Source organism: Opisthorchis viverrini (genome assembly GCF_000715545.1).
Source record: "Opisthorchis viverrini unplaced genomic scaffold opera_v5_389, whole genome shotgun sequence".
Taxonomy (NCBI): domain Eukaryota; kingdom Metazoa; phylum Platyhelminthes; class Trematoda; order Opisthorchiida; family Opisthorchiidae; genus Opisthorchis; species Opisthorchis viverrini.
Genome location: NW_008752050.1, coordinates 403502 through 416027, shown reverse-complemented (window position 1 = coordinate 416027; position 12526 = coordinate 403502). Strand labels below are relative to the sequence as shown.

At 46.5% G+C, this 12526-nt stretch overlaps 1 protein-coding gene across 1 annotated transcript in view; it reads left to right on the top strand.

Moving 5' to 3' along the window:
- Positions 1-12526, top strand: part of T265_15228 (hypothetical protein) — a gene marked incomplete at both ends in the record, with an annotated part of 56617 nt that overhangs the window by 29832 nt on the left and 14259 nt on the right. Inside the window, 4 exons of the mRNA XM_009177108.1 lie at positions 3288-3524; positions 7095-7655; positions 10188-10247; positions 10471-10828. Of these exons, the coding sequence (XP_009175372.1) occupies positions 3288-3524; positions 7095-7655; positions 10188-10247; positions 10471-10828 (1216 nt within the window). The remainder of the gene's footprint in view (positions 1-3287; positions 3525-7094; positions 7656-10187; positions 10248-10470; positions 10829-12526) is intronic.

Here is a 12526-nt window from a genome sequence, read left to right as displayed (position 1 = left end):
TTATTAGTAATACAGCCCCCAGTTTACTGCCATGCGTTAAACCTACGACGCTGTGACCTTCGTTTTATGCACTTTGCGAACCATATGTGTGTGTGCCTAGCCTGCGTCTCGTGTATGGTGCCGGCCGACAGACGACCTTTGTATACACCAGTCCACCGCCGCAAACTGAGGGCGTCGCAAGTGGTTGTCCACGGCGACTCTTTTTTGAATAAATTGAAATTGTTCAGCTGTAGCACCCTTTCGGTGCCTAACTGCCATGCCACTCGAAGGTTGCAAGAGGGCTAGAATACTGCCAAGTCGCTCAAGCCTAGACAGGGGAAGTCGAGAGGCAGAGGTCGGGTTCGAACCACGGACCTAACCACTTGAGCTATCTCGCCTTCCCCCGGAGAGACTCTTGTTTATCATCCAAGCTGAGCGTTGTCGTGCATTGCTATCTCCAGTCTACTTTATATACTTTATGTTATACTATACTGTGTTGTCTATAGTTCTGATTCACTATCTCTTGCATCCTATTTATGTGAATTTCGTATGTCCCTCTGCGAAACACCCGCGCTACCGTTCCGTACCGTTAGGCTTGCAGCATTTTCAGAGGCAACTTTCTGTGACCATCGCTGTACAGACCTAGCTAAATGATGCCCAACACTGACTAGCCGTAATATGTCTACGTGAGTGATGCGGGTCACCAAATTACCCGGCTCAGCGCAAACCGTTACGTGCCATATGAAGGCGTCCAATTGTCTGATCAGTGTTGACCGGTAAAGCCGATTCGGATACCAGCTATTTATTCGTAATGATGTCCTCGAGCGGTACAATTGTATTCCGATTTTCCCCCATGCTTGTAATGCAAGTGGGGACGAGATGGTTCGGTGGTTGGAGTGCGAACCACGCAAAGTCCGTGGTTCGAACCCGACCTCTGGCTCTCGACTTATCCTGTCTAGTCTTGGGCGACCTGGTAGTGTCCTGGCCCTAACGCTTCTTTCGGCAGCTGGACACTGAAAGAATGCTACAGCTGAACGATTTTTCAAACTTTTTTGCAATACAAGACGGTGTTTCCAACTGCTGTATGGTTATTTTCTGTGCTCCAACTAATCAAGGTTTGGCAGAGGTCGGTTCGAACCCCGGACCTAACCACTTGAGCTATCTCGCCTTCCCCCGGAGAGACTCTTGTTTATCATCCAAGCTGAGCGTTGTCGTGCATTGCTATCTCCAGTCTACTTTATATACTTTATGTTATACTATACTGTGTTGTCTATAGTTCTGATTCACTATCTCTTGCATCCTATTTATGTGAATTTCGTATGTCCCTCTGCGAAACACCCGCGCTACCGTTCCGTACCGTTAGGCTTGCAGCATTTTCAGAGGCAACTTTCTGTGACCATCGCTGTACAGACCTAGCTAAATGATGCCCAACACTGACTAGCCGTAATATGTCTACGTGAGTGATGCGGGTCACCAAATTACCCGGCTCAGCGCAAACCGTTACGTGCCATATGAAGGCGTCCAATTGTCTGATCAGTGTTGACCGGTAAAGCCGATTCGGATACCAGCTATTTATTCGTAATGATGTCCTCGAGCGGTACAATTGTATTCCGATTTTCCCCCATGCTTGTAATGCAAGTGGGGACGAGATGGTTCGGTGGTTGGAGTGCGAACCACGCAAAGTCCGTGGTTCGAACCCGACCTCTGGCTCTCGACTTATCCTGTCTAGTCTTGGGCGACCTGGTAGTGTCCTGGCCCTAACGCTTCTTTCGGCAGCTGGACACTGAAAGAATGCTACAGCTGAACGATTTTTCAAACTTTTTTGCAATACAAGACGGTGTTTCCAACTGCTGTATGGTTATTTTCTGTGCTCCAACTAATCAAGGTTTATAACTTCCCGAGGCTCCGTATCGTGTCCATTTAGCAGGCTAGAGATCTCCTGATGTGGAGTTGTGACCCACACACAATGCGCAGCCTGAGAACTTTTTATTTGTCGAAAGCAGAACTAGCTGAGTGTTAATAAATTCCACCTAGGTGATGTTTGTGCTTTCGCTAGGTGCTCTGTGGATTTGCTGCCTTTCTTCTGACTAGTGGTTTAACCTACTACTGGCTAAGCTTTGTTGAGTTACCGCTTTGAACTCCCATTATTTCCTCCCTCATTCATAACTATTTACCGGTCTAACTCCTCAATTTTTATGATCCCACTTTTTTTCACTCAGACCGGTTTGGCATCAGCTTGTTTATCAAGAGTATGGTTTAGGAACTGGCGGTCCCTTGATATTGCCACGTGGGTATTAATTCTGTTTCCAGTTCTCTTCTATTTTATCGGTATCTCCATAGCATTCGTCTTATGTGGCAGCCATGTCGGATTGGTTGCGTTTCTCGGGAAATTTCAATGATCCATGTTGCGTTGGTGCTGCACTGTCGGCCCCCTTCTTCTTTTCCTTCTTCACTTTTCCGATTTCACCCAATTCACCTCGTTTTGTGGAGAACCACGTTCAACAATAAGTCTGTCTTGGGCTCATCTTGGAATTAGTGAATAACGGAAGTTAAAAACAATATCTGTCCTCTCTACAACTATCATGTCGCTTGATGGTAACGTTATCTGTTTGTGTAACGTCAATCGTTTTAATGACGTAGGATGTGTAAGGTCCCAAAACAGTTGGAGTTTTTTGACATCTTCACAGTTTTAGCAGCCTAGCCAAATTGATTTTTATCAAGTGATTTACCATATATACCGTGCACGATCAAAGCCGTGAACATTGCATCAGCATGTGGTTGCACCGTTCCAGACATTTGCATAGGATCTGTTGACTTTCCTCAGTTATTCATTTTCACACACATACACTTTCACGTTTATCAGCTGTTTTGCTGGTGTGAATCAGCTGATGGATAATGACGTGGCAGCTTAGATCTCGCGAGCATAATGCTGCCATTCTGGCTTTCTCAACACTAGCTGAGTCTCGCATCCGACGATTGATTGCCCGCGCAATTGTGGTTCCTATCTCATCGCATGTCGCTTATCTCTGTATGTTTCTCCAAATTGTACGTTTGCGGAATCGAATGCATTACTATCCCCACACACTTTCCAGTAGATTTTGTATTCCCAGCGTCCCTAGAGTAAATGTCCTCTTTTCACCGCTTAACTTGCAACAATACGGTCGCCATAGTTACTTTGGGTTGCTCTAGTCCTGCTTTTGAATCATCTGCTACTGCAATGTATCCAAAATGGGCGTATTTCTGTGGTAAAGTTAACGATATTATTTTTCATTCAGCAATGAGTTTCTCCTTCCTTCACACGTACACAGATGGAGAGACTGGAATCGACCGAAACTGCTCTGCAACAACAGACTACATTGTTTACCCATGCTCAAGAAAACTGGGCCGTGACAGAGGGCCAGCTTCGCAATGTGCGTGCCAAGCATTCGGCCGAACTAGACTCTCTGCGCGGAGAATTGGTCCCGCAAATCAACCAACTCCGCGCCAGCGCCGCCACGGTTGCTAACCAAATGAGGGTTGTTCAAGCGGACAATGAGGACCTACAAGTTAGTGCTTCAGAAATGGAATCATATCCCGCACATCTTTGGTGTTGTGTGTGCTACTGTACAGTGAGGTTTTCCTGCGGGTACAACATCCTATTTCATCCGGTATTCTCAGATCTGCTAGGCTTGTCCTCACCTGACATCTGACATCCCTGGCTTCGACATTGCAAAAAATCGTTCAGCTGTAACACCCTTTCGTGCCTAGCTGCCGTGGCACTCGAAGGAACCACGAGGGCTGAGATACTGTCAGGTTGCCCAAGCCCAGACGGGAAGTTGAGAGGCGGAGGTCGGGTTCGAACCACGAACCTTCCGGTCAGTAAATTCACACTCTTACCGCTGAGCCATCTCACCCCGAAATTCTGTAAACTTATCGCTGATATTAAAACCCAGAGTAACCACACGTAAGGTCCACTCGTTTTGAAGGTGCCTTCCGTCATTTTAGTGTTGTGTCTGTGTTCCCATAACCAACGTCCGATTAAAGCCATTCTTTTGCTCCAAATCTGTTATGAAACGTCGGGTAGCACTGTACAGCCGTTTCGTATTAGGAATTATCGGAGCTGCATGACCCACGAACCTGTAGGGTTGCCATGACGTCTCTGGACCTTATCGCTGTGGTGGCTTGTGCATCTCATCACCCCACTAGTCTGTCCTGGAGACTGTCCCTGCAACGTTTCGAGAGCTTCTTTTGCTTTTGGCACCTCGAGTTGGAGGTTGAACTAAGTTACTTAGCTTTTCCCTAAAATTTAGGCTACTCTGACAGTTTTACGACAACCGCTGCAGCCCGGCTTTTGTGTCAGAGGCTTTATTTAGCCGTCTTCCTGCATGGCGTCAGTCTCCCTGGCAGTATCCCACATGTGCATCAGCCTGAACTGCATAAATGCTAATAAGTTAATGCCACTCGACCGTCGCGCGTTGTGATCAGTCAAGCCCCCCAAATCACCACATGCGACGGGGGGGTTGGTGGCGGACAAGAGTAAGCCACTGCGGACACCTACCTGAGCATTCGAAAGAGTTAACTCATGAAAGGAGTGGAAGCGATAGAATCGATGTGATGGGCGCGTTTACGTTGCCGGTCTTGTGGTTCGTTAGAAAGGCCTTCAGGACGGTGCTATTTGGTGAACCAACCATGGATTCTCGAAGTACGACAGTCAAGCATCGGTTTTGAGCACTGATGTCATGCTATCGATTATGATGATTTTCCGATCAGTAGAGCGGAGTCGTCCATCATCTTATTGCTAAGAATACTTACTCTCCCCATAGACCCAACTAGTACTTCTGGTGGCCATGTGTGCAATGGAACCTAGTCACCACCGTTTTGTGGTTTGGGTGCATTGGGCAGCTCAGTTTTCCGATTATGGATGAGGGCTAACAGTGCTTTACCATTCATTACACTGGGGGAAATTGGTAACTAACTCGGATCCTTTGTCCGAATATTGTGCCACCGGTACCAACATACGACTGTGCACGATGCGTCGTCTAAAAACTGAAATCAAGACCCCTTCTTCTCTTGTTGGCAGTTTTTCTCCATTGTTTCATGCTATTTTATCAAACGTTATTCAAAAATTTTCGGAAGACAGATCGTCAATCTTGCCGTTGCTACCTGTTAGGTAGCTGGACGCCTTTACAAATACACACTGGTACATTTTGCTCTTTATCCTTCCTGGAGATCGGGATCCACTGATATTCACGCTCTTAGCAGCTTCTTTCAGTTGTACAGAGGTTTAAGAGGTACAGAAGTACTGCAATTCTTTCGTACTGAGCTGATACGGCCTTTTCCTGCATCTGCCAAAGAATCGATCTTTTATTCCCTCGAATACCAACAACTTGGCAACGAAACAACCAGTCAGCTCAGTCGGGTTGCTGGCTGCCCTCTGCTCCGATGGTGATCTCGGGACGAAAAAGCGGCAAACGACCTTGCTAGCAATGGCAATATCATACGGGCTCTCGTTTTCTTACTCTCGAATGAAGCTATAGCCGGCAGGCTAGTGTAAATTGCGAAGTGTTTCCTTGCAGATCAGATTACCTCTGATCTGGTTGTAACATAGAGCTCGAGATAGCTCAGTGGTTAAGACGTGAACGTAATGGTCAGATGGTCCATAGTTTGATTCCAATCCCAGTACTCCGACTGCTTACATCTGGGCTCGGGCAACCTGACGGCATCTCAGCCCTCGTGTCTCTTTCGGATGGTGGGGAAGCTGGGTACCAAAGGATGTCAGAGCTGGACGGTTATTTATTGTTATTAATTATAGTATAGATGGTAGATCGACTTTATTTAGAGGATGCAGTATGTGTTGAACTGTTGAGACCCCATGCTATCACCAAACTAAAGGTCGAACAAGTGTTGGATTCAGCTGGTTCGCTACCTTAATCAATGTTCACAACTTACTCCCTCTCGGGGTTTTTCGGCAGCGGGACAGTATAGAGTGGAGCAGCAACCAATCAACACTCTGGTGAACTGGGAAATCTAGGATGCGACGATGGCCGACTTGGCAGTTTCGTTGTTCAATGCTATCAATAAATAGTTGTCCTGTTCGGTCCATCAAACTTTTGTATATCGACTTCCAGCAGGATTATACCTACACTAAACGTGGTTGCTGCTTTGTCGCATTCGAAATTTTTGTCGTGTAGTTAACACATCGAAATGTCAACATTCACTTTGATCCCGTCAATCACCGATATGTTGTTGCACAGCCGAAGCCTAAGTTTATGGGAAAAAGGGACCCCGAGGCCGGTTACTTTTGTCAGCTCATATTCTCTGTGCACACAACACTGATTGCTTCATTCCGCTCAGCCTTCCGGTGTTGCTTGATTAAGATGGGGCCAATTGGGTGACCTGTGGTCAGCAGAAACCAAGTTGTATCACGTGCGACCGATGGATAAATAGGTATTCGTTGTCTGTTTGCCTGCATCAGATAGTTCGGCAATCGTTTAAGAGAGCCGTCCGCACGCGTGCCACTGCAACTAAAGATGACAGTGTAGATGAGTGGGGGAATGTGGCATGAGCGACCAAATTGATTCGAACAGTCATCGACACGCATCAGGACAAGCGCGATCGTGAGCAGGTTTCTACATTATGTTGCCAAATGTACGCATACTTTTGAAGGGCGGTTGTAAGAAGTCATCCCATTAAGAACGCTGGAGTCCTAATTTATCTTGCATTTAGTAATGCTGTCAGTCCAACTTGGCTGACGATCGACGTTGTCGTGTTTGACGGTTTCTCGTGCGTATTTTCTGTTTTTGAGCCACACAATTCCGCTCATTCGTCCCGTAATATCACCCGTTAGTTAATCCGTGGCAAAAACAATAAACAACGGGGCGTAAGCATTCCATTTAGTTACATCCACATCTCTCACGTCCTCGAGCGATACGATTCTCGGCTAAGATGAGCTTTTGGCGTCATTTCAATGTGTAGCATCAACAGCTGATTGGATGCTTTAACTTACTTTCCAATTCTCAGTCCCTCATCCTTCACCCATATGTTCTGCTCCAAAGTATATGGCCTACTTCATCATCCCGCCGTTGTTGCTTTCAGCTCCTCTTTCTTCACCCCGCTCTCTGTCTTCGTTGCTTTAGCGCCGCTTGTCTACAACATCTTCAGAACTAGAAAAGATGGTGGCTGAACGAAATCGCTTAGCCGAGCGTAATGCGGACCTTCAGCGTGAATTAGTTACCACCCGGAACCTAGTGGAAACAATGGCCCGTAACCAACACCAAAGCCTATCCGCTGATCGTTCGCTGCATGGTCGAACTGGGGATGCTTCTGTTTCTGCTGTGGCGGCGCACCATAGCCCCCACTCTCACATCAATGGGTCGGTTGAAGAATGGGTGGAAGCAGCCCGAATAGAGAGTGCCCGGAAACAGCGGTACACAAACGGGATTTATACAGAATCGGTTGTCCCCTGTTCTCGCTATCCTCCGCAGCACTCCGATTCCTCCGAGTGTTTGTCATCCAGTTCACCGGATAGGCGTGCATCTATGCCAAATGGTCATAAGTGTAAATCTTCAATGCGAAAATCAGTACGATCCTCGAAAAACCGTCATTCTTATCACCTTTGCGAAGAGCTTGCCCGACTGACCAACCGAACTGCCATGCTGGAGTCCGTCGCACTCGCCTTGACACAGCAGCGCGAGCAAGTGAGTTATCGATCTGGTCCTGTTTCTCTGTCTTCTGAGCAGATCAATGAAATTCTACGTTATCGCTTTTTATTATCAACAGAGCGAATGTTGTATCATTTGCTTGTTTTTTTTTCGTACAAACCGCAAAGTGATCACATAATACAACACTGAAGCGTCTCATCGTTTTTACGTTCAACGGCTCGAAATTTCGTGTTTGCGCAACCAGTAAATGCTTCCCCCTGAACAGACGTCTTGTTCCTTAACTTCAAGCTCCATCTGCACTTGAGCGACACGGCCGCTCCCATGAAATTGCAGATTGACCGTCACCGCGGGGCGATGCACTAGGTCACTGCTGGTTAGGAAGTGGGTTGAATTGGACTATTCAGAATTAGAAGGGCTGGAGGAATTTCTTGAAATAGACTAGTTTGTCGAATTCGGGCCCTGAGACCAGTGGATTTGTCACCAGAGAACTTCTTAGCTGGGCCTCAATATATAGTGGCTTTCCATATCAGCTTTCCTGTAATCTTACCCTGTTTCATCTTTATCGTCCTCTATGCATCTGATTCATGGTTATCCTTCATCACTTCCAGTTCGTTTATGGCAACGTCTTCAACGTAGTTTGTTATTCCCACCAATGTATTCTTTCACTCAGGTGCGTCCGGTCTGCCTTGCGAAACTTGCGATTTTTACACTCGCTTTGAAAATTCTTTTCAACCAATCTAGATTCAGTATAGGACTCTTAGTCGATAGATTTATGCCGTGTGGTTTATACGTACCAATCCACCCCCTAACCATATATGTGATGGCTATGCCTGTGATGCCTGGTTGGTGTTACCCCATGGCACACGTTCAGTTCGTGGTCAAGTCGCCTTAGGGTGCATGTTTGCTTGTCTTTCAACTGGTTTTTTTGTGTACCAGCCTTAATGTACTATATATGCAAGTTTATCTTACCTGGTGACCACACATTCAAGATATCGGTCACCATAGTTTCCGTGAGTTTACCCTGGGCGGCGTTGAGAAGTAGAACACTTTCTCAGTCACTGCTGCGGTTGATTCACAGCTACAACGTCGTAGAACTTGACTCAATTGAGCAGTTGCCTTAGTCGCACATTTATACCGCAGTTACGTGGCACCCCTATACGCACTCGCAGTATTGTTAGCGCTGGTGGAATATATATTTTGGCTTGAATACAACAGTATTCGGATTTCGTGAAAAGTTGCTAAATTCGTACTGTGACCGTACACTACCCGATCGGGGTTGTCGCACACTAATCATTTCCCCTGCACTGCACACTATTTCCCTTGGGTTGCAAATTTGAAAAGGAACCATTGGATCTGCCCTACCTGGTAGGACGCATGCCACCGATATTCGATATTTTTACCAATGCGTGGATAATTCAAATACCACAATATCGTTGAACCGTGCCAGTGGTCGGTTACCACAGCCAGATAATTCAGTAGGAACTGTTTTCCATTCGTAGATAGATATATATAGATAACTTGTAGGTCTTCCCATATCTGTTCCACCGTGAAAGCTCTTCTCTATGGGTCCAGCATTCGACTCGAATGTTTTTTTCGTCAGTCATCATGTAGCTTCTAGATGATGCTATTAATACCACTGTCCTCTGAGAAAGTATAATTCAGTTTCAGAAATGCCTCCGATACCCGCTGCTCAGGTGGGGTCATTGGCTACCAGATCTGCACAGTGTCAGCTCTAGTAACGGACTCCATGTACAATAGGGAACCGAGTTAATCCATGTCGCTGTTGACCCTACTGAGCCACTTTTGCAGTTGTCCTCCGACACGATACTACTTTGCCGTGCGACTGAATCCGTGAAAACTGAGTCCCATCATCTCTGCGTGATCAGTACTTGAGACTTCTTAACAGAACATACTCTGGGCACAGTTCAAATGACTAAATCAAAATGATGACCTAATGTTTGGTGCGATCTGACAATGGCTCAATGGTTAGAGCGTGAATTTGCTGACCGGAAGGTCCGTGGTTCGAACCTGCCTCCCGACTTCCCCTGTCTAGGCTTGGACAACCTGGCAGTATCCCAGACCTCGTGCTTCCTTCTGATGGCATGGCAGCTGGGCACTGAAAAGGTTCTACTTCTGAACGAGAAATGCGAACCATAGTAACTCTGGTTTGGAAAAAGACACGTCAGTGGGTGGAACCGACCCGCAGCTCTCCCGCTTACCATTCCGAAGTATATTTTTCGTTCACGCCACATTTCAAGATGATCTAAAACATTGTTTTACTGTTGACTTTACCGCGTAGTATATAGAATTCCGTTGTATGCTTAACCGTCCTGTTAGACACGTTACTGGTTTGACCATTCTTGGCCTCTTGGACAAGAGAACTCAAATTAGCTGACAGAATGCCGGTCGTTTTAGCCAGCTTCAATGTCGGTGGTTGTAATGCATAGAAAGTGCGATAAAATCATTCGTGGGTCCACGGTGACCCATGAATCCGGACTTCTTTCTGGTTTCCCAACCCAGTCACAGCTCCTTTCTGCTCCCGGACTCCTTTGTTCCCCTTTTGATCAGGCGTTTTCCGATGAAGACTCTTGTGTACATCTGTCCTTGGATGAGTCTCTTCGGCGCTTCGTGAGTGGCTAGGTTGGCATGCGCCTATTTCGTTGGTGGTCATATGACATTTGTTTATACTCCAGCATCTTCTGCTACCATCGTTGTTGCATGTTGCTCTCTACTACACGCCTTAGTTTCCAGTCTCATTTAAGACTCATGCTTGCTCGTGTCCGAGGAATTGTTCGAAGTTGGGGTCATCCCGAATAATTTTGAATGTGTCATCGCTGTTCCACTTTTATAGCTGGCAGCCCAACAGAAAGCGGAACAGATGAACGGGCAACGCTCCTCTGTTCCTGTGGCGTCTTCGACCTTGTGTTCAACGCAACAAAAACCCATACCACATTCAATGAGTGGTGGTGTTTGCCCGACTGCCCTGTCGGAGAGTGGCCCAAATCCTGCCTCTGCACCAGTCGGCTATCCAGATTCGCACAACTCTACAAGTAAACATGAACTGGACACTGATGCTGATTCATCCGCCTTCACCGATCTTAGCAAGGTTTCTCCGGTTTCCAGGAACGATCATGTTGGCATAGTCACATCCACTCTACCTCACTCCTCTCCAGTTTCAGCTAATTTGTCCAGACTTTCTAGTACACAAGGTGAGCAACTTTTATCCTGAATGACAAATGAACAAACCAATGATTGAATGAATGAGTGAGTGGTGTGAAAAGGTGGATATCAGCCTACTTCGCGGTTTACATGCGCAATCTGTCAATGATGGATGGACAGTACCACTGAGTGGATAAATTACCTAAAAGCCTCTGGCGATAATTGTTTCGATTCTCGGGCATAGACACTCCATTTGTCTATCGCACAGATAAGCAGACCTATTATTAAGTTTCGTCATTTCGAATTCAGTTGGTTTGGCACACACGAGTCGCACGTTTGTTCAGTTTTACTATTCTATGCGTACCCTACGTCTCCATCCCAAGCGTATGTGGTTTTTGGCAACTCCCGGGTTTCGTAATATTAATTGGAATACACTTATGGCAACTTTCATTCGTTGACAAACAAACTTACCAAACTCCACACGTGCAGAATCTCACAGTTATAACTAGCGTTAATTCGCAAGCGGTGTGCGTCTCATGGATTTATCGCTTTCGGAAGCTTATCGACGTCGCTCGCCTGCGATCCAGGGTCCTCCATAAGAGAGTTGTGTTTGTTTTCCAGGCAGTATTGCAAAGACGGTATATTGCCCCTCTCTTCGGGCGGGAAGTACTTTCGGGGTAGCTGAGACGTTTCCCTGTGGTAACTCAAACTGTCCAGTAAATCGACTAAGGATGCCAATCAACGCCAGCAGTTTTTTTGTGTCAGTGTAGTTTAAGCCAGCCATTACTGAGTACAAGTTTGTCCCACGTGGCTGATCAGACACTGATTGCCAACTTATTGCTGTGGATTGAAGCCCTGCTGAAGTTTCCCAAGATGCGCTCTCTTGCTGTAGAACAACAGGGATGTAACAGCTCTGGGTTTCATCAACTGGATGCTCCTCAGTACTTGCGAAACCTAACTAATGTTCTCAGGAACAGAAGGGTCCCATCCGGCTTTAGTTTTCCAGGTTTTCAGGTGCTCTCTGCTTTTGTTGTCTGATAAGGGTGTGACAGCCTTGCACGCTTGTCGAATATTCGCAATGTTGCTGTGGACTGTATTGGTTGGAACTCAGTTCTTAAAGGCTTCACCGTATCTCAGATGCCTTTTGCTAAACGTGCGTCTATTAGATGGGGATCAGTAAGCTGGCGATGTGGTAGAGTACATGATTCAGTAAATGAAAAATCTGACCAAGTGGCAGTGCAATATATCATGATGGTTCACCCGCAGAACGTATGTGTCCTTCAAACTGGTTTGTGACGGCAGGCGTCACACCGTTCAGTAATGTCATTGGCAGCCACAACAGATGAGAACACTTCTGCTTCACTGTCGTGCAACTATGTCTAGCCTACCACAAACACCCGAAGTGCCTACACCACTAGCGCTCAGCCAGACAATTTGGCTAGAAACTGACAGCATAAATGCCACTGACATCGGTTAGCCCCCATATAGTTCAGTGTCTTCAGCCAAGCATAAAAAGAGACACGTGAACTCCATCATCGATAGCACCCAAGCTTTTCGTAACATCCTTCATTCTCGTTCTCAGAGAAATTCGGTAACAATCGGTAGATTTATTGCTAGGCAACGTTTCGCTTTTGACACAAAAGCTTCGTCAGACCAAGTGACCAGGTTACGAGGTTGGTCGAGGTTTGAGGTGGAAGGATAACCAATCAGTTAAGTCGAGCCAAATCTGTGTTCGGTATCGACCAAGG